The 23,370-nt window shown below is 36.6% G+C and overlaps 2 protein-coding genes across 3 annotated transcripts in view; both read right to left on the bottom strand.

The window, feature by feature from the left end:
• Positions 1 to 23,370, bottom strand: part of LOC111062375 (gamma-aminobutyric acid receptor alpha-like) — a 211,683-nt gene that overhangs the window by 113,710 nt on the left and 74,603 nt on the right. The window lies entirely within an intron of this gene.
• The window catches only part of LOC111060652 (putative per-hexamer repeat protein 5), a 25,766-nt gene continuing 2,600 nt past the window's right edge, over positions 205 to 23,370 (bottom strand). Inside the window, exons 2-3 of one of the 2 annotated variants that reach the window (XM_039422664.1) lie at positions 8,913 to 8,996; positions 205 to 1,967 (exon numbers count right to left, since the gene is read on the bottom strand). In XM_039422664.1, the coding sequence (XP_039278598.1) occupies positions 912 to 1,967; positions 8,913 to 8,996 (1,140 nt within the window). In that variant the 3' untranslated portion in view covers positions 205 to 911. The remainder of the gene's footprint in view (positions 1,968 to 8,912; positions 8,997 to 23,370) is intronic. The other variant, XM_039422665.1, reaches the window with a different exon arrangement.

Below are 23,370 nucleotides of genomic sequence, written 5' to 3'. Positions count from 1 at the left end.
TTGCAGATAGCAGTCAACAGAATCAAACTTCGAGTTCAACAACTTATTTCTGGAACGTTCATACAAATCGGGTTTGTTGGTCAACTAAATTGCCTCACTCCTTCATCCACACTTGATTTTTCCCATTATTCATAGGTTGAAAATTTGGGAAATATAGAATGACCCAGAATAACAGGAACTTTGAAAAAGGCTATAGAACAGAAGTTCCAACTTCAAAAATGATTTAATTCAAACCAATGTAAAGTTCAAGACTTGCCATTGAAGAATATTATTAAAATAGCATTGAAAACAACCAATTTTTCAAGTTCTGGAATCACTAGTTTAAAAACACTGCAGTATCAGATGTTGATGGTCCAGAAGTACTACGATTTTATTTTACTTTCATACTCTTCCATGCATTGGGCACTGATGCTGGAGTTGTCCCTAGGGCAGGTTGACAGAACCAAAATTTTCTTCAATTTCCGAATTTTTGTATAAGGGTCCAAAGATGAGGTTTTGGAATTGAGGATCCAGGATTGGGAATACTCTAACTGGTACCGTATCAAAAAAGAACTAGCTCCAGTTCCAGTTCCTGAATCAGTGCCCCTATCAGTGTTATCAGAGTATTCTTCCAGCTCCTGTTCCAGGTGCATATCTTCCAGTTCCTGCTCCAGGTGCTCCTGTTCCAGTTCTTGGTCCAGGTGCTCCTGTTCCAGTTCCTGCTCCAGATGCAAATGTTCCAGGTCTTGCTCCAGGTGCTCCTGCTCCAGTACCTGCTCCAGGTGCTCCTGATCCAGTTCCTGCTCCAGTACCTGTTCCAGGTGGAAATGTTTCAGTTCCTGCTCCAGGTGCTCCTGGTCCAGTTCCTGCTCCAGGTGCTCCTGGTCCAGTTCCTGATCCAGGTGTTCCTGTTCCAGTACTTGCTCCAGGTGCTAATGTTCCAGTACTTGCTCCTGGTGCTTGTGTTCCAGTTCCTGCTCCAGATGCTCCTGTTCCAGTTCCTGCTCCAGATGCTCCTGTTCCAGTTCTGCTCCAGATGCTCCTGTTTCAGCTCCTGCTCCAAGTGCTCCTGGTCCAGTTCCTGATCCAGGTGTTCCTGTTCCAGTACTTGCTCCAGGTGTTCCTGTTCCAGTACTTGCTCCAGGTGCTAATGTTTCAGTACCTGCTACTGGTGCTTGTGTTCCAGTTCCTGCTCCAGATGCTCCTGTTCCAGTTCCTGCTCCAGATGCTCCTGCTTCAGCTCCCGCTTCAAGTGCTCCTGGTCCAGTTACTGATCCAGGTGTTCCTGTCCCAGTACTTGCTCCAGGAGCTAATGTTCCAGTACCTGCTTCAGGTGCTGATGTTCCAGTTCCTGCTCCAGATGCTCCTGTTCCAGTTCCTGCTCCAGGTGCTCCTGCTCCAGTACCTGCTCCAGGTGCTCCTGTTCCAGTTCCTGGTGATTGTATTCCTGGGTTGCTTGGTCCTGCTCCAGCATTAATTGTTCCGGTTCCTGCTCCAGGTGCTCCCGTTTCCGTTCCAGTTCCACTTCTTGAACCAGTTCTAGAATTATTCATAGCATTCAATAATGAACTCAGGAACATTCTGAACCCATTTTGCATTTTAAATAGTACATTCTGGAAGATTGTGGATTTCATGGTGGAAATTTGCTGATAAATGGGATTGTTGTCAGTTGTTCTTGTTCCTGTACCAGATTCTGTAGCTTGTACTGTATTAGATCCTGTAGCAGGTACTGAAGCATATGCTGTAGAAGATACTGTATCAGAAACAGATCTTGGAGCAGATACTGTAGTGGGTACTGTAGATGGTACTGATCCCGTAGAAGATCCTGTAACTGATTCTGGAACAGATACTGCATCAGGTACCGAAGCAGATCCTGTAGATGGGGCTGTACTACCAGTACCAATACCAACAGTTACTCCTATTGAAGGTATTATTTCACGTTGTAACGCTGATTCATAGCTTGGTCTGGAAGGTTGTGCCAATGAATACTGCAAAATTACCCCTAATTATTCAATTATAACAAAAACATTTGCAAGATAAAAACTGATAGAGTTGTTTTTATTATCAGCACTAAATCATGCACGTATTTCTATCACATTCCATATAATTTACAATGATAAAGATTATTATTCATATCTTCAGAATGAAGCCAGCCAAAAAAAATTTAGAATATTGTCTGTAACAGATAGAGAAGACAGAAAATGGAGATATCATATTATCACAATAAAATCTATTACTGAAATCCATAACAGTTATTTTTTGAGAAAATAGGTATGAGGAACCAAACAAGAACAAACTATTGGGATTTCTCATATTTTTTATTATTCCAGTCTATTCAAATAGAATGCATTGTTGAAACTCATTCTGTGATCATAGAGTCTTCTATAATTTGAAGATATTATTCAACCAATCCATTACAGATAACATTATATTACTGGATTATCTCTTAGTTGATAGTTTTCCGATTTCAATAATTAGCATCCTTCTATTTATATTTGAATATACATATCACTGATTCATCCGGTCACTTGAGAATGACATATGACAGTCACGTCTAGAAAGAGATGGAATTCAATCGGATATACTGTAGTTGAGCAAATTGAATCACCCTTAAAGCTGGCCACTGACGAGCGTTCCAACAAGCCAAATGGCACGGTAGCGTGCCATTGGAACGACGTGAATGGTGAATCGCGCTCGTATTTTGGTGAAGCGACGAGGCTCGATGGAATTCCAACCGGTTGGAAATCCATCGCGCCACGCCAAACCTACGTCACTCCAACTCCTCGTGAATGGGGAATCTCGATGGCATGCTGGAACGACGGAACGACCGTGAATGTGGAAACCTGTGGGTTGTCCCGTCTCAGTGCGTGTCAGACCGTTGACTTGGAAGGATAGATTGCTGTTTTGCTCTTGTTTTGATTGTTGTTTTGTTCTTGTGTTGTTGTGTTGTCATGAGTTCGAACCGGGATTTTGTAATCTCTGTGATCGAGATGTACAGGGATCATACCTGTTTGTGGAAAAATAACAGACCCTGGTTATCATGACAAGGTAAAAAGGAACGCTGCTCTGGAGATGATCCTTGAATTTTTTAAAACTGGTGGCCAAGAAACGTAGAGTTGCAGCCAACCTCTCATGGGGAGTAATGCACTGTCTCATGACTGTATCTTTCTTTGTAATCATCGGTGTTACCAAATGAAGTAAATGGTTGTAGGTATCTTCATCCATACGCAAATAATTCTTCCAGTCCGGAGGTTCGACACTAAGATCTTGAAATAAATTCAGATGTGTGTGATTCCGCCTATTCGAAAATAAACGTTTCACCCATTTCCGTTTGGGTTTTTTTCTTTTTACGTACAAACACACAGCTGTTGAAATCAGGAGAAGTTCCTCGTCCATACTTGATCACAAACCATCAACTACTGGAGTGATGGAATGGAGTGCTCGTGAATTGACCCACAAAATATTTACGGATTTGGATCGTTCCAGCTGGAGTGACATCGCGCCGCGCCACGCCGTTTGGAACGCTCGTCAGTGGCCAGCTTTAGACTACAAATTTGTTCATATCAGTTCCCACATAATACTACAAATACCCATAATTATGTAGATGTCAAATGATGTGAATATTCCAAGTTCCATTGCTGTCTATAACATGTGAACAGTTCGACTTGATGTGAAAGGTATGTGGGATACCTGTATTGAATTACACAGGTATGTGGAATTCAGAGTTTCAAAATATCCAAATCCAAATTGTGTTTCCATTTTTAATAACAGAATAATGAATAGGAAATAACTAACAGATAGAGAACCACATTCTCTATTGAGAAGTTGATTTGATTATCAATCAAAACACTTCATATTTGAATGGAGAAACATGTAGGATATAAACAAAATTTGCTTTCATGAGTAACAAATTGTGTTACGAAATGGTTATTCTCCAAATCCAAATTGTGTTTCCATTTCTAATAACAGAATAATGAATAGGAAATAACTAACAGATAGAGAATCACATTCTCTATTGAGAAGTTGATTTAATTATCAATCAAAACACTTCATATTTTCCATATTTGGAAAGAGAAACATGTAGGATATATACAGAATTCGCTTCCATGAGTAACAAATTGTGTTATGAAATGGTTATTCTCCAAATCCAAATTCTGTTTCCATTTTTGATAACAGAATAATGAATAGGAAATAACTAACAGATAGAGAATCACATTCTCTGTTGGGAAGTCGATTCAATTATCAATCAAAACACTTCATATTTTTTATAATTGAATGGAGGGGCATGTAGGATATTTACGAAATTTGCTTCCATGAGTAACAAATTGTGTTATGGAATGGTTATTGATTGGGATAATGATGTTACAAAACTTGCATTTATCTGATAATTCCAATTCCAATTATGTTTTATTCAAACATAACCTCCTTATTCATACTGTCACTCAGAGTCCATCAAGGTACCATGTTTAAGGGTTTGTCCCTGCAGTAAATCCACCAGATGCTCCAGGTGCTCCAGGTGTTCCAGGTGTAGTTCCAGGCGTTCCAGATGTTCCAGGCGTTCCAGATGTTCCAGATGTTCCAGGCGTTCCAGATGTTCCAGATGTTCCAGATGTTCCAGATGTTCCAGATGTTCCAGATGTTCCAGATGTTCCAGGTGTAAATCCACCAGATGCTCCAGGTCTTCCAGATGTTCCAGATGTTCCAGGTGTAAATCCACCAGATGCTCCAGGTCTTCCAGATGTTCCAGATGTTCCAGATGTTCCAGATGTTCCAGATGTTCCAGGCGTTCCAGATGTTCCAGATGTTCCAGGCGTTCCAGGCGTTCCAGATGTTCCAGATGTTCCAGATGTTCCAGATGTTCCAGATGTTCCAGGTGTAAATCCACCAGATGCTCCAGGTCTTCCAGATGTTCCAGATGTTCCAGATGTTCCAGATGTTCCAGATGTTCCAGGTGTAAATCCACCAGATGCTCCAGGTCTTCCAGATGTTCCAGGTGTAAATCCACCAGATGCTCCAGGTGTTCCAGGTGTTCCAGTAGTTCCAGGCGATCCAGATGTTCCAGGTGTAAATCCACCAGATGCTCCAGGTCTTCCAGATGTTCCAGATGTTCCAGGTGTCGCAGTGCCAGTTGCTGTGGGAACTGCAGATAAGACTGCACTCAACAAGTTCCTGGCGCCATTGGTGATTTTATTGATAAAGTTCTGCAGAAGAGTGGCCTTGCTATTGGCTAGCTGCTGATAGATAGCATTGGTATCAGCTGATACGGTTCCAGTAGCAGTTCCCGATGCTGATACTGGCGGTATGGGTGTAGTTGGGTTCACAGGCTTGGCCAGGGCGGACTGCAACATTATACCCACTCGTTATTCCAATATCTGGCACATCTGTTATATCCATACTTTCACATCAAATTACCACAGAACCTTGTGATAATAACTCACATACATAAAGGAAAACCAAGAAGACTTTGATGACAATTCATGAATGTCATTTACTCACAATATTTGTTCATCTTCTCTTCATTGCATGTCACAACACCTTCCTTCATAATAACTGCGACCTTCTTGATGGTTAAGCAGTCTACTTCCACGTTTTGATTCAGTTGGGTGGGGTTCTGTTTATGATCCATGTTCATAATTGTGGATAAGTTGGATAACCATGTTGTAATTGTGGATTCAGTTGGATAATTGTGGCTGAGTTGTCAGTTGAGTTGCTCTTGTAGACATTACTTCTCAGACGTTCTTGAAGAGAAACTTAGAGGATAACAAATATGAGTGGTCTCAGACCCTTTGAGTTCCCCAAAGAGCTTCTGAACACATGACGTTCTGTTGCTGTCCCACCTTGATGCAGCCAGGTGACTTGTTCATCGGCCTCCAACAACGGAACAAACTTATTATGATGTTCTGGCAACATTCTGTCATAGTTTCTAAGGAAGGAATTAGGCCAAATTGCACGACGAAATTCAACTTTCAGCGAATGAAACTGGAAATTGATAGTATCCACGTGATATAATTATCAACAATCAACCTCTAACGAAGCCACGAACTTATAATGATGTTCTTGCAACATTTATCTGTCATAGTGGCGGTTGCACGAAAGCCAGTCAAGTTTCAATCATGGTTAATTCCAGGAGAACCAATCAGAGAAGCCGTCTTCTAGAAAAACCTTCTATTGGTTCTCGTGAAATTAACCACGATTAAAATTTAACCAGCTTTTGTGCAACCGGGCCTCAGTTTCTAAGGGAAGGGATTAGACCTGCAAGTCTTTTGTACAATTCACTTGATGAAATGTAAATCTAAGCGAATCTGACAAGGTCTCAAAAAAAATTGAGCGTTTTTCATCTCCAGTGTATGTTTTTCGATCTGTTCACTCAACCTTCTAGATGATTAGGAGAATACAAAACGAAATGAAACAACTGGGCAAATGAACCAATGACAGTACAAAGTAATTTACCCCTATCAGGTTCTCGAAGCTCTAAAATTATTTTAAAATCAATTGAAACTCAAATTATTCTCTGGGGTGTTCAATCTCAGTAGACGTCAAATCTTCAAAACCATAGAAACCAATCCGAAAGAACAGAACAATGTTGAACTAATTATTACATGCCTCGAATGCCTTCTTCAAGGTCTTTCCTGTCAACACAAACACTTCCACCTTTAGAAAACTTAATTTCCTGCCACAAAATGTGTTCGGAAAGAAGGTTGCGCGGTAATATTGAAGATGGGTTTACTGAAGTTATCAATTGTCGCGACAAAATGCACAAAAACACGATCAAACTTAACCACCGTCAAATAAATGATGTCATCTAACAGAACTATTACAAAGAGAAATATTCACTGATTCTGACGTCAATGCAATGACGTTTCAGATGTTCCAGATGTTCCAGGCGTCCCAGATGTTCCAGGCGTTCCAGGCGTTCCAGATGTTCCAGGCGTCCCAGATGTTCCAGGTGTCGCAGTGCCAGTTGCTGTGGGAACTGCAGATAAGACTGCACTCAACAAGTTCCTGGCTCCATTGGTGATTTTATTGATAAAGTTCTGCAGAAGAGTGGCCTTGCTATTGGCTAGCTGCTGATAGATAGCATTAGTATCAGCTGATACGGTTCCAGTAGCAGTTCCCGATGCTGATACTGGCGGCATGGGTGTAGTTGGGTTCACAGGCTTGGCCAGGGCGGACTGCAACATTATACCCACTCGTTATTCCAATATCTGGCACATCTGTTATATCCATACTTTCACATCAAATTACCACAGAACCTTGTGATAATAACTCACATACATAAAGGAAAACCAAGAAGACTTTGATGACAATTCATGAATGTCATTTACTCACAATATTTGTTCCTCTTCTCTTCATTGCATGTCACAACACCTCCCTTCATAATAACTGCGACCTTCTTGATGGTTAAGCAGTCTACTTCCATGTTTTGATTCAATTGAGTGGGGCTCTGTTCATGATCCATGTTTTGATTCAGTTGGAGAATTGTGGCTGAGTTGTCAGTTGAGTTGCTCTTGTGGACATTATTTCTCAGACGTTCTTGAAGAGAAACTTAGAGGATAACAAATATGAGTGGTCTCAGACCCTTTGAGTTCCCCAAAGAACTTCTGAACACATGACGTTCTGTTGCTGTCCCACCTTGATGCAGCCAGGTGACTTGTTCATCGGCCTCCAAAAACGGATCAAACTTATTATGATGTTCTGGCAACATTCTGTCATAGTTTCTAAGGAAGGAATTAGGCCAAATTGCACGATGAAATTCAACTTTCAGCGAATGAAACTGGAAATTGATAGTATCCACGTGATATAATTATCAAAAATCAACCTCTAACAAAGCCACGAACTTATAATGATGTTCTTGCAACATTTATCTGTCATAGTGGCGGTTACACAAGAGTCAGTCAAGTTTTAATCATGGTTAATTCCAGGAGAACCAATCAGAGAAGCCGTCTTTCAAAAAAACCTTCTCTTATTGGTTCTCGTGAAATTAACCACGATTAAAATTTAACCAGTTTTTGTGCAACCGGGCCTCAGTTTCTAAGGGAAGGGGTTGGACCTGCAAGTCCTTTGTACAAATTACTTGATGAAATCTAAATTTCGGCGAATCTAACATGAAAGGTCTCATGAAAATTGAGAGTCTTTCATCTCCAGTGTATGTTTTTTGGTCTGTTCACTCAACCTTCTAGATGATTAGAAGAATGAAAAATGGAATGGAACAACTGGGCAAATGAACCATTGACAGTACAAAGTAATTTTCCCCTATCAGGTTCTTGAAGCTCTAATATTATTTTAAAATCAATTGAAACTCAAATTATTCTTTGGGGTGTTCAATCTCAGTAGACGTCAAATCTTCAAAACCATAGAAACCAATCCGAAAGAACAGAACAATGTTGAACTAATTATTACATGCCTCGAATGCCTTCTTCAAGGTCTTTCCTGTCAACACAAACACTTCCACCCTTAGAAAACTTAATTTCCTGCCACAAAATGTGTTCGGAAAGAAGGTTGCGCGATAATATTGAAGATGGGTTTACTGAAGTTATCAATTGTCGCGACAAAATGCACAAAAACACGATCAAACTTAACCACCGTCAAATAAATGATGTCATCTAACAGAACTATTACAAAGAGAAATATTCACTGATTCTGACGTCAATGCAATGACGTTTCAAAATTCGATTTCAACATTGAAAAAGTAGATTTTTTTAAGATTATGTCCCAGGGACTCCAGTTAATTAAGGGTTTAAAATTAGAAGGAAAGCACCTACAGACAACAAAATTAGTTCTCTGATTCTCAACCACAAAATTATTGTATTAGAAAATGGACCGTAAACCGGGTTTTTACAACGAAATTAGACCACCATATTCAGTTCTTACCATCAAAATCCTCGAAACAATATTTGGCTCTTTTGGAAGCAAAATATATCCTAATATCTTACCTCTTTCAAATCATCAAAATCCTCATCATCTTGTTTGAGCGGTGCTCTATTATCACCTGAGACAGCACCTCTACATGATCCAAGCTGCAAACGTGAAATTCTCCATTTAAGGCTATCAACAATGGGCCCGTTCTGTGTACATGGAATGTGGTAGATTGTCCGATTCACAATATTTACCAGGTCAAAAGAGTTTTGACAGATTCTGTACCAGAAACCAGTTCCAGTTCCAAGATCCTGCCCCACAGTCGAAGCGTGGTAAATTGTCCGACATGGTACAGTTCCAACTATCTGAGCTCTCATTGGTCGATTATTGAAGTCTGCTTGCTTCTCTGCGCATGCGCTGATTGTTTGTTTACCATAGCATAGCCATCATAACCAACAATAATTATGATGTTTGATAACCATTCATTGAATGAGTTTTTCCCAATTGAAAATTTTAGAGTCATGGAATAAAATAAATGCAAACTTTTCTACACGGTAAGTTTGTAAAACAGCCTTTCTTCATTCACGCAGCTAGTAAACTACACATTTTAGTAAATCAACTCTATATGTGCGCGCCAAAAGCTTGAACCAACGATTTTGAAGTGGCGTTCCATGGGAACATTTTCCACTAGTCACGTGATGGAACAATTTACGATTGGAACTGGAACAATTTACTGTACACAGAACGTACACAATGACTTCTCAATAATATGACTTCTCTCTTAATAATGACTTCTCTCTCCTGGAGCAGTTTTATCAATTTTGGAATTTGAAAATAGAGCAGTGATAGGTGAATTGAATCAAATTAATTTGTGTTATTGTGGAAGATATCAACATTGAATGAAATCACTTGATATGATCAAAACCACTAATCCATAAAAAACAATTAGAGATTCTAGTTTCTTATGTTACATCATTATCAATCTCTAGTAAACTTGAAACTCGAACATTGAGCAGCATATTTTGCAGTATCTGTGAAGCCCTACGATTGGCCATCAACTGTTGACCAATGAAAGTTGAGCTCTATTGTCATTGGCCGAGACTAGACACGCCCAAGTATGCCTAATATGGTCATGAGAAGCGTTAACGGCTATAGGTTCCACTCATAGCCTACTACACATTACATAATTACAACATTTTTATTGGGCATGTAACATTACATAAATATTCTCTGTTTTATTATGCTGCTCAATGTTTAAACTGCTTCCAATTTACTGGATATTGTATATTGTTTACTGGATAATGATGTAACAACCGAACTAGTATCTCGAATATTGTTCGAATAAGTTGTAGGTTTTGACAATATCAAGGCATTGTCAACCTACTCTAGAATATGGCACGCCATAGTGGAGTAGGTCAATTACCATACAGAAATCACTAAACGAGTAGAGGACACATTATAAGAATTTTCTGAAACTAACTATTGTATGAGTAATTGTAAACTGTCAAAAATTTTCTGTAGTTGATGTAGTAGTGTTGGTTTTTTTTCGAGGGGGGGGTGGTGTAATGAACATTTATTTATTCATTTTCATTGAAGTGGAATACTCTTATATTTTACATTATTTTGTAAACTGTCCCTTCTGAAGAAATAGTATCTCAAGTCACAAGGACGGGAAGGGGCCTTTTGCAGTCGAGAATGATGTTTCTAGTCGAGGCGATAGCCAAGACCAGAATTTCATTCGAGCACTGCAAAAGACATTCACGCCCAAGTAACTTACACTATTTTTTGTCATAATAATCTAGAAAAGGATAATTGAGAAACAGAAAACATTACCTGCTTGTGCTGACATTACTACATGCATTTTATAAACATAACCTAGTTTACAAATTTCGAATCAGGAATTTCTTGATTGTAGTTGACGAAACTTCCACCTGGAGCGCTAAAAGGCGGTTTTTATACCAGTTTTGCTGTTTCTAATTCGGAACTATAGTGAGGTCCACGTTATAATGGCAGTGCATAAAGATAGGAGAACAGCGTTGCCGATTCTCTGCCTTTCTACATTGTCAAAAACAGATTTGACATCGTTGCGGAGCTAGAAAAAGATAGTATTACCTCTTTGTGGAATGATAGACAAGGATGGCAACATCAAAGTTAATCAAATACTGTCATTATAACGTGGACCTAACTATAGGAAATATACTCAACTGTAAAGAAAACATATGATTTTATTACAGTATAGTATGTTGTAATAAGAATCATATGTTTATTTGTTCTACAATCAGCTGTTTACCGGCTTGATTTCATGGATGTAAAATAGCTGAAATTAAATTACTATAATAAAAATGGTATTTGATTCGATTTGTGAATAAAGAATTCCATTTCTGTGATATGGGAGCTTGACATTCTACCCTATATATTATATATACTTCACTTTACTTTATATTATAAAGATTCTTGTAACCTTATGAGCTATATTAAAAGTTTGAAAAATTGTTATTGGAAATTTGATTTCAAATAGATACAAATTTTTCCATGTAGAAATGATAATGTTGTAAAAAGTGAATGAAAAATAGAATCGTCAAGTAGCCTAATTGAAATATTACCATAGCCCTTACACTGGGTTTTAATTCATAATTTTCGTTATCAGTAACATCAGAATCCATTTTTAGATGCAGAGTTTTTAGAGGACTCTATTTCCTAAATTTTTCCGGGGGAGGCCCGGAAATATACAGTTAAGGTAGGCGCACAAATATCATCATCGGACGGACGGCACGCATCGGAAGGATCGGATGATTAGATTTTATGCATTGTTTTCAATTGGAGTGCGCATATCTATCAGCATCGTATAGATATGTGCACTCCAATTGAAAACAATGCATCAAATCTAATCATCCAATCCGTCCGATGTGTGCCGTCCGTCCGATGACGATCTGTCTGCGCCTACCTTTATTCTTCACAATGATAGTGAATCTAGCTAGTCAGTAGGATGACGCATTCTCTATCTACTAAATAATCTGACACTCTCTCAAGCTAGTCAATGTAATCAGATAGCTACTTTCTCAATCCAGTCAATAATTTGACACTTTTCCGAGCCAATGGTCGAGTGATGAGGGATGAAAAATGATGAAAAATGAGTGAATGCTCGAACCATCTATCTGCATAATGGTCACCCGTGCATGTGAGTAATGAGGCATGTGATGGGCATGGGCACTTCACGTCGAAAGCTCTCCTGTCAGGGTGCGATTTTTCAACACCAAAATCAATCAATATTTGAGGGAAAGCCAGCCTGTATTGTGGTGAACAACTCTAGTTCAAACTACGATTACTTTGGAATGTTGGAAGCGGAAAAATCAGTGGTATCATAGGTGTTTAAGCTAAGATTTAAATGGAATGCTGAAAGCGGGAAATTAGAGGTTAGCTACATACAAGAGGTTTAAACTACGATCACATTGGAATGATGGAAGCGAGAAAAGTGGTTCGCTTAACTATACCATAAGGCTCGTTTGCACAGTCAAAGCTTAAACTGAATCTAATCAGCTGGTAGCTTAAACTTAAGATGAAGCACATTATAACGAGCGAGACTTGATATGGATTTATTTCAGTTTAAAAATGAAATTCAGTTTAAAACTGATACTGTGCAATCGGCACTTAGAGTTCAAACTAAGATTACATTGGAATGTTGAAAGCGAGAAATTCAGTGGTTTCCTACACAATACCATAGGAGTTTAAACTATAATGAAATTGAAGAGGTTGGAAGCAGGAAATTGTGTCTTATTTATCAAATTTGAATCAATTGATTAATAGACCGACGAAGTAAGGTCTTAGATTCAAGTGACGGTTTAGCATTTCTCTTTATGTTTATATTCATGTTCCGCATTTACAGCGAAACGCAGCAATGTTCCTTTTCACTTTCCTTGCCCTATTACCATAGGTAAGGAAAGTATTGCTTTCCGAAAAAAATTCAAAATTTCTTTACGTTTCAAGGTCCCCTGAGACCAAAAAAGTGGTTTTTGGGTATTGGTCTGTATGTGTGTGTGTGTGTTGTGTGTGTGTGTGTGTGTGTGTGTGTGTGTGTGTGTGTGTGTGTGTGTGTGTGTGTGGTGTGTGTGTGTGTGTGTGTTGTGTGTGTGTTGTGTGTGTGTGTGTGTGTGTGTGTGTGTGTGAGTGTGTCTGTGTACACGATATCTCATCTCCCAATTAACGGAATGACTTGAAATTTGGAACTTAAGGTTCCAAACACGAACAATTCCGATCTGATGCAATTCAAGATGGCGTATAAAATGGTGAAAATTTTGTCAAAAACAGGGTTTTTCGCGATTTTCTCAAAAACGGCTTCAACGATTTTGATCAAATTTGTACCTAAAATAGTCATTGATAAGCTCTATCAACTGCCACAAGTCCCATATCTGTAAAAATTTCAGGAGCTCCGCCCAATCTATGCAAAGTTTGATTTTAGATTCCCAATTATCAGGCTTCAGATACAATTAAAAAAATGTTTCAAGTGGAAAAGATTGAGCATGAAAATATCTACAATTAATGTTCAGTAACATCTTCACCTAAAAATTGAAAATAAGCTCGAAATTCGAAAAAAGGTGATTATTCAATTGCAAACGGTTGGCAACTGTTGATTCTATTAAATGATTCACTATGAAGAGATAGCAGACCTCGTGTGTCTCCAGCGTTATTGCCCTGTCAACAGCTGGCTCAAATCTTTGAATAGTAGACTTCAGATGCGCGTGAGCATTAGCGTCAAGTGATCAATTTTCATAACGGCAAGAAAAGTTGTGTGAGTGCGCCACACCAGATTTTTATTTCTATTGGAGAGAACATTTTTTAGTACTTTCTTGTTATGAATGTCCTTTAGATAGAGGACAAACTTTCAGATCATAAATGATTCAATTTTTCCAACTATTCATTCAATTATATTAGAAGTCCCTTGCCTACCGGCTATTCAAGCTAATGCTAAAAATTTGTTGTATCTATATATATAAAAGCGAAATGGCACTCACTCACTCACTCACTCACTCGCATAACTAAAAATCTACCGGACCAAAAACGTTCAAATTTTTTAGGTATGTTCAGTTGGCCCTTTAGAGGCGCACTAAGAAATCTTTTGGCAATATTTTAACTCTAAGGGTTGTTTTTAAGGGTTTAAAGTTCGTCTTTTAGCATGTATATTCTTCTTCTCCCAATCTCTTAATTATAATTGAAATTTCCATATCATATGTTACTATAGAACTATAATCTAGATAGAGTACGTCTTCGAAACAGTTGTTAACTGGCAACTAAATTAATAATTTTGTCAGGTTGGCATTAAGTTGAGTTGTCTTTGTTAGGTTGGCACCAAGTTCAAGATTTAAATGCATTTATCGCGGAAAAATTGATTGGGCACTGCTACTTCAATCCTGGAAATATTATATTACTAGCAGTCAGACTCGCTTCGCTCGCCATATCCGTTTAGTCTGGACCCCCGAATGGATTGTCCTAACATATGATAAAAATGCCCAAATGAAAAATGCAGGCGAGCGAAGCGAGCCTGCTGATCTCATTCTTGGACAATCCAGTCGGGGGTCCTGGGGCCCCCCCCTGGCTAGACGGATATGGCGAGCGAAGCGAGCCTGACGGCTAGTCATCTATAAACACGCTTGTTGGAAAGTTGTGTGAGTGCGTCACACCAGATTTTTTGACGTAGGATTCTTTCTCCGTCCCCCTATGGATTCTATCAGATTGAACGGAGTTTGGTCAACATCATCTGTTTGACATCATCTTCTTAATCCAATAGAATTCATAAAGACGACAAAAAATCGTACGCCCAAAAATCGATGTGTGTGTAACCAGCCTGAATTTTTGGTCCAGGAATAGTTATTTGCAAATTTCGAATTTTGAGATCAATGTATGATGGATGAGAAATACTGGGGAAAAATAATTATCTACAATCCATATCGGAGGATCTGAATGGAAAAAATAGGATTATTTATGTATTCCAAAAGTTGACTTCATCTCACCGACATACGACAGCTTAATCAAGAACGAAAAATACATGTATGATATCGTACATTATACGGAATGATATTGTACTGTACAGGGTGTTCACGAACTCCCTACAAATATTCTAGGGCATTGTTCCTGGGTAAAAAACATATCTTAATATTATATTTAAATTGTCCGAAAGTCTTCAGTCACTCACACAGCGGCCATTTTGCTTTTTTCACTTATTATTATTTTTCTAAATTATGATTCAACATACGAAATTGAAACTTTGCACGATCATTTACAACAACTGGACAAAGCTACAAAAAAGTATGATAATTTTTCAAATTCATAAAACAAAATGGCGGCCATATAGAATTTTGTTTCTTAAATAACTCAGAAACCGTTGGTATAACAAAAACTTTACAAGAATAACTTTTTCTAGTAAATTTAATTGCCTATAGATCGGTACCAAATTTTTCTAAGATTGGACGAATATTAACTGAGATATGACAGCTTTAGTGGTTGGTGACCCACCATTAGAGGGTTATGTAACGTCATTTTATTGTTTGAATTGACCTAAAATCGCTCGCATTTGACATGCAATGCAAATAGAGATTGATGCATCATTGAGGCGACTTGGTGTGCACTGCAACTAACTTTCAGTGGTCACCTATCACTAAGGCTGCCATATCTCAGTCAATATTGGTCTGATCTCAAAAATTCTGGTACCAATCGATAGGCAATTAAATTCACTAAAAAAAGTTATTCTTGTAAAGTTTTTGTAAAACCAACAATTTCTGACTTATTCAAGAAACAAAATTTTTAAGGCCGCCATTGTTTTATGAACTTGAAAAATTATCATAAGTTTTTCTAGCATTGTCTATTTGTTGTATAATTATGATCCTGCAAAGTTTCAATCTCGTATGTTTAACCATTATTTAGAAAAAAATAATAAGTGAAAAAAGCAAATGGCCGCTGTGTGAGTAACTGAAGACTTCCGGGCAATTTAAATATGATATTTAGATATGTTTTTCACCCAGGAACAATGCCCTAGAATATTGGTGGGGAATTCGTGAACACCCTGTATGATCATCATGCAATAAATACGATACAGTAAGATAACATTCTGCATCCAACACTCGTTCATTTCGATTCAAAAATCAAATCTATGAACATTGCAATCAGACTCGTGCCATTTCGAATAATTGTTGAGGGAACAGAGTTCCTCATTAATTAATATGCACATACATTTCGTATAAATGACCAAATGGAAGGGCTAGACGATGATGTGGGCTGGAAATCCATGCTCATCTGGGATTTGCGTTGCATGAGCCAAAACTGTAGATTCTAGTTGGTAGTGCTAGATATGTAGAGGAAGCTTCAAATGTAAATCTGTAAAGCTAGACTGTAAATTACTCACTCTATGATGAAGGAATTGTTGATCAGTGGTATTGTATATGTATATTAATATGTACATTGTATCCTATCCTATACTATTGAACGAGCAACTTCTGTTTATATGTTTAGATGTTTAGTTATTTGTATATCTAGAGTGAAAAGTACGACTTTTTCTCCCTGTGGGAAAAAGTTTGAAGCCCGAGGCAAAGCCGAGGGCAACAATTTTCCTGAGGGAGAAAACGAATTTCCGCTCGTGATGTACACAACATTTTTCCTCCATCTACATTTTTTTATAGAAACTGCAAATAATATCATTTTAATAACTTACGTATTGGTGACAGTGTCTCCTAACAACATAACCTAAAATCTGAAACCTAAAAACCGGTCGTCTGATTGGCACTGCCGATTGCGCTATCTATCGGCAAAAGTTGTAACAATTATATCAGCTGGGCGTCTAACAAAAATGGCTGACTCCAGATCACGCGGTTCAGATTTGAATTGCAGATCAAAAATATTTGTTGGCTGGTATTTTGAATAGAATCAAATATTTTTAAAATTGTATAAATTTTTATCGTCTACTAATACTAAGAATATAATATCAGACAAACATATATTTCATGAGTTGAACAAATTTCTGGTTGTGGTATTGAATTCAGTTGACTTAATGACAAACACCTCTATTATGCTTTCTCATCTGAGCTTAGACCTTCTAACCTATTACAATGTAAGTTTTAAAGTAGAGATGCTTCCCATGTTATTTAAATGGAGTCACTTTTACTCCCTAGGGAGTTTTTCTGTTTTTTACTACCGAGAGCAAAAAAGTGACACTTTACTATTATGTTTCAGGGAGTAAAGTTGGTACTTTAGACAGTAGGTGGAGGAAATATATGTTTGTATTTCACCGGATCTCGAAAACAGCTCTAACGATTCTCACGAAATTCAGAACATAGTGGGTTTATAATATAGAGATTCAATTGCACTAAATCTCATCCCTGGGAAAACTCGCTGAAGGACATTAAAAGGATAATTGTTATTCATCCTTGGAAAAACAGATGATGATAATAATTATTTCGTCGTCTGTTGGTGATGGAATTGAGTGAGCGAGTTCATGTATGTGGGACTGTGTCAAAATTATGACTCAGCTGTTGAACTTTTGTAATCATTCAATCAGGTACTTAGTGCCGGTTGCAAAAAGCCGGGTTATTTTCAATCCTAATTAATTCCAGTGGAACTTTTGTAATCATTCAATCAGGTACTTAGTGCCGGTTGCAAAAAAGCCGGGTTATTTACAATCCTGATTAATTCCAGTGGATCCATCTTTCTGAAATGGTCTTCTATGATTTGGTTCACGTGAAGTTGATCAAGATTAGAATTCAACCGGCTTTTGTGCAACTGGGCTTCCGTGAGGGAAATTTTTGCATTCCCCTGGGAATTTACTGTGATTAGATAGAACAAATCTGTATGAATGTTATTATAATTTCTTCTTTCGTGATAAATTTTTTATGTTTTTGTACTCCAGAGTTCTCGGTTCCCGTTATTATATGTTAATGACATTAACCTAAATATTGTTCCTGTCTAATTGTCACAACTTTTATTAATTTTGTGTTTTTGTTAAAATAAATTCAATTAAATTGAAAATCATTTGCTATTCAGACAGTCTGTTTATAATATGGAAACTAGTGATCTACATTGCCCGACGAAATTTCCAATTAATTAGTTGATTATTCCAGTTCATAGTAAGGGAGAGTCTATGTTGTGCTTCAAATGAAATTCACCTTTTGTATTAACTGGCAAATTATTGCTACTCAATTCATATAATCAATATCAGGGCACCGAGCTTCGCTCGTTATTTTTATTTATTGATAAACAGAACACAATTCTCTAAAATGATCGTGTTTATATTTCACAGCTGGCTATACGTCATCTTATGAATTTCGGGGATGCGATATTTTGAGTGGAGGAAGGGGAAAACTTCAAACTAATTGAAAATCTGAGACCATCAATGAATGATTTCTCTTTATGACAACAGTTGGGGTTTGGTTACTTGCTATGTGACTAAATTTCATCCATTTTTCAATAATTAGCCGATGATAGTTTCAATAAAATTAAATTCTATATACTTGTAATGACTAAGCTAATGATTTTTAATTACTAGGCTAATATTCGTTGATAAATGCTATCCATTGTATTGACGTCCACAGAACATTCGATGTAAAAAACGTGCAATATGCAATGAATAATCTATCAGATTCTTCATGAATTGAATCACATTTTGGTCTTAGGTCAGTGAGTTTATAGTTCAATCATAGAGAAACAATAGCGTGAGTAGATATCCCATGGTATAGGGAATTTATGTCGCAACTTTTACTGTTATCTCAAGCCGATAACTGTCGATTATTGTCAATTTTTACTGTTTTGTTGGGGTGATAGTGTATGAACAATTGAGAGACTACCAGCGTCACACAGCTGCATAGGAAAGAACTATGTGAACTATCGGCTTGGGATAACAGTAAAACTTGCGACATAAACACCCTATACTATGGGATATCTATGCTATCGTTGCTCTATGGTTTAATCTACTAGTTCATTTATCAGCTTGGACAACTCTTCAAGACAAAAATTTTTCCGACAAATTTCATGAAAGTTTATTCAATATTTTTTTTTTTTAGAAAATAATATTATGATCACCCCGACACATATTATTATAGTGAGGTATCATAATTAGGACTGAGTTTAGTATTAGCAACTTTTGAATGTATTATAATATATGTTTTGCCATTAAACTCCTCTGGTTTCAATTCATTAGCAATCAGAGATATTGTTATCAATATTATTAATCATTTTGGTTTTACAGAGAAAAATATATCAGGAGAGAGAAACTTGGGATTTCTTGATCTATTTCTCTCCCAAATTTAGATAAAATTAAAAAGTACGAAGAATTAACAAGCATAAATAATATGGGTTTAGACATAATAGTTGATAATAACAAGTTGAGGAGTAATCATAGTAGTATTTCCATAGAGAAGAAATAGTGAAAGTAGATACTGAATGGAAAAGACTAAGAAATTGTCAAAAAACCACAGATTTATTGATACTTAGAAAGACCAGTACTCGCCTACTAGTATTAATTCTGCTGCTCTTGTATTTAGTTTTAGTTTATCAGAGATTGACAATGGTGTAGGTAATAACAGAAACCGGTCTTTCTAAGTATCAATAAATCTGTGGTTTTTTGACAATTTCTTAGTCATTTTCATTCAATATGAAGAATTACCACAATATCAACTACACAAGGAGTGAAAGTAGATACGTCATGGTATAGGGAGTTTATGTTGCAGCTTTTACTGTTAACTCAATCCAATTACTGTAGATTATTGTCGATGTTTACTGTTTTGTTGGGGTGAGAGTGTATGAACGGCACAATATGAGAGACTAACAGCGGCACACAGCTTCATAGGAAAGAACTACGTGGACTATCGGCTTGAGATAACAGTAAAAGTTGCGACATAAAAGCCCTATACCATGGGATAACTACTCATGCTATTGCTTCTCTATGGTATTATATTCAACAAGAAGGCTAACTTTAAACGGTAGGTAACGGAAAATCTGCCGTTTTAAAACATACATACAGTTTTGGGAATGATTGACCGAGCGAAGTTAGGATACAAGTTGACGGTTTTGCATTTCTCTTTATGTTTATATGTTCAAATGTTTATATGTTGCGCATTTACAGCGAAACGCAGCAATAGATTTTCAATTTGACAGGTATGTTCCTTTTTGAATTTCGCCTGGACGTATACAAAAGGTTTCTTTTCTGGAATTTGCATTTTAAGGATAATACAAAAGGAAAAAAGAGCCTCCTTCATACGCCAATTAATATTAGAATAAAAATCAGACTATAGAAAATTATTCATCATAAATCAGCTGTCTAGTGGACTATAATACTACCCGTTCAAAAACATCGAACATCTTGAAAATGTATCCTTCCATCAACGTTAGTAGACAGTAATATTGTTCACTAACTTTGTCTTTCCATAATCTGAGGCCATGATTCTAGTTTGGAGTTTGGAGTAGAGAACATTTTATTTATATTTTTCTTTTTTAATCTGATGATTAAAATTGCAACAAATAATCTTGAAAAGAAATTGATTTCTAAAATCATGTAAAGTGAGAAATGAAGTTTGTAGGAAATCAGTATTATGGTAGTTTATTTTGCTAATTTCAACACACCGATTCCTCGCCAACACAACACAGAATGTTCTCTGATGGGTTGATTGGATTGGCGTATCGACGGCAGCCAGACCTGATAACAGCGCTCACACTCACATTCCGGAACAAGTCACGGTACGATAGGACAGAAAGCTCTATGTTTATTTAGTATTTTTTCTAGACATTTCTAATTGATGAATTATTTATTAATTTTTGAGAAAACATAACAACAGGTCAATGTTTAAATCTATTATCAATAAATGGCTACTAAGTATTACCCGAGAGGATCTTGAAACCATGTACAACCCTATGATTTAATTTCCAGTGACGAATGACGGATATTGCTCCAATTTTGCCACAACTGATTAATGTTATTTTTTTCATTAATATATTCTCTACACACTTCAAAATATTTTTAAACAATGTTTTATAATTATTTAATTAGTGTTTGTTTAATAATTCTTAAAAAAGTGTTTGAGTTGAATTCATTGTTTCCAATTGACTGGCTCATTATTCTACTCCTTTATATCCTAAACTCTGGTAATGTATTGTTTTGTTTTTTCCTATTCATTTTTTTATTCCATATCATTTTTGAAATATATATTTTTGTTTTTCTCTCGTCATGCGTGATGAATAATAGATTATTATAATTTATTATTAATATTAGATTAATTTTTCATATATTTTCCTTGTTGGATTTGTATCTACCAGCTTTCTCTGTCTCTGTTTTGTTCCTTGTCTAACTGCATTGCTCTCAACTGTACTCCATCATGCGGACGTGATTTTATCACTTGCATGGTTGACTATTTCCACATATTTTTCATTTATAGCTGTAAAGTGTAGGCAAGAATTGAGATTTATCAGTATTATTATTTATCTTTCAATATTTAAGTGATGAATTTCCTTTATGTATTATACTCCATTATTATGTGTCATTATCATTATTTTATTATTAATAAGTAGTTGGTTATTTTCTTACACTTGCACAAGTTGTTTGTTTATTTTGTTCTTTTCTTGTGGAAATAAATATATTATTATTATTATATTATTATTATTATTATTATTATTATTATTATTATTATTATATTATTATTATTATTATTATTATTATTATTATTATATTATTATTATTTATGTAACTTACTGAGCGCGAGGTCTACTGTTCGCAGAAATACTAGTAGTTGAAAGTAATCAAGTTTAAAGTGATCTTGGTACTATTTGTATTTAAACAAGTAGGCTAACATCAAAAGGTAGGTAGCGAATAATTCTACCGTTCGGGAAGAAGTTCATCAAAGAACTATAGCCTACGTTTGACACATGCTGTATTGTCCTACACAATCAATCAGTACATCCAATATTCAATGCCCTTACAGGGAACACCGGTATGTCAACTCAACTTCCCCTTCTCAACTCTTTTCTTCTACACCCCTATACCATCGTACAAGTCCCCCTACCTCTACAACTCTTCCCCTCTTCCCTTGTATAAAAATGCTCCTCCCCCTGCAGCTTTTTCAGCTCTTCAAAAATCGCAAATCTTCATATTCTTCACCGACACTCAATCCAGTGTGACAACGCTCCCTTCCCTTCCTTGATTCACGGTTCGTTAACACAGTTTGTCACATTCACTCGAACAAGGTTGGCTACACTGACAGCAAAAAAGCGCGGGCGCGCCAATATTGCGCGCTCTATCGGCGAAATAAAAATGGCGGCAAATTAGTCGTAGTCTCGTCAATTCGAACTCTAACACAGATGAACTCTAATGGAGTTTTCTTTCAGTCACAATATAGTAGGCTGCCCTGTGACAATCAATGCTCTGACTCTTTAATCAAGCCGAATTTGTTTCTTTTTTGTCAGTCACAATGAAAGGTATTTGAAACTGGAGAGAGTTAATTGGAGATGATGATTGGGGGTATAGGAAAATCGGTGGAAATTATGTGATTGTAATTGAATTCGACTGAAAAACTTTAACGATGGTGTCATGAGTCATCTTTGAAAATTGATACTAAGTGAAATTATTCTTTTTTAATCTGATGATTAAATTGCAACAAATTTCTTGAAAAGAAATTGATTTCTAAATCATGAAAAGTGAGAAATGAAGATTGTTGGAAATCAGCATTATTGTAGTTTATTCTTTAATTCCAACACACCGATTTTCGCCAACACGACAACACAGAATGTTTTCTGATGGGTTGATTGGATTGACGTATCGACGGCAGCCAGACCTGATAACAGCGCTCACAGTCACATTCCGGGACGACACGTCACGGTACGATAGGACAGAAAGCTCTATGTTTATTTAGGATTTTTTCTAGACATTTTAAATTGATAAATTATTTATCAATTTTTGAGATAACATAACAACAGGTCAATGTTTAAATCTATTATCAAGAAATGGCTACTAAGTATTACCCGAGAGGATCTTGAAACCATGTACAACCCTATGATTTAATTTCCAGTGACGAATGACGGATATTGCTCCAATTTTGCCACAACTGATTAATGTTATTTTTTTCATTAATATATTCTCTACACACTTCAAAATATTTTTAAACAATGTTTTATAATTATTTAATTAGTGTTTGTTTAATAATTCTTAAAAAGTGTTTGAGTTGAATTCATTGTTTCCAATTGACTGGCTCATTATTCTACTCCTTTATATTCCTAAACTCTGGTAATGTATTGTTTTGTTTTTTCCTATTCATTTTTTTATTCCATATCATTTTTGAAATATATTTTTTGTTTTTCTCTCGTCATGCGTGATGAATAATAGATTATTATAATTTATTATTAATATTAGATTAATTTTTCATATATTTTCCTTGTTGGATTTGTATCTACCAGCTTTCTCTGTCTCTGTTTTGTTCCTTGTCTAACTGCATTGCTCTCAACTGTACTCCATCATGCGGACGTGATTTTATCACTTGCATGGTTGACTATTTCCACATATTTTTCATTTAT

The sequence above is a fragment of the Nilaparvata lugens genome, chromosome 3 (assembly GCF_014356525.2).
Source record: "Nilaparvata lugens isolate BPH chromosome 3, ASM1435652v1, whole genome shotgun sequence".
Classification (NCBI taxonomy): Eukaryota; Metazoa; Arthropoda; class Insecta; order Hemiptera; family Delphacidae; genus Nilaparvata; species Nilaparvata lugens.
This window is presented reverse-complemented; position numbering and strand designations above follow the sequence as displayed.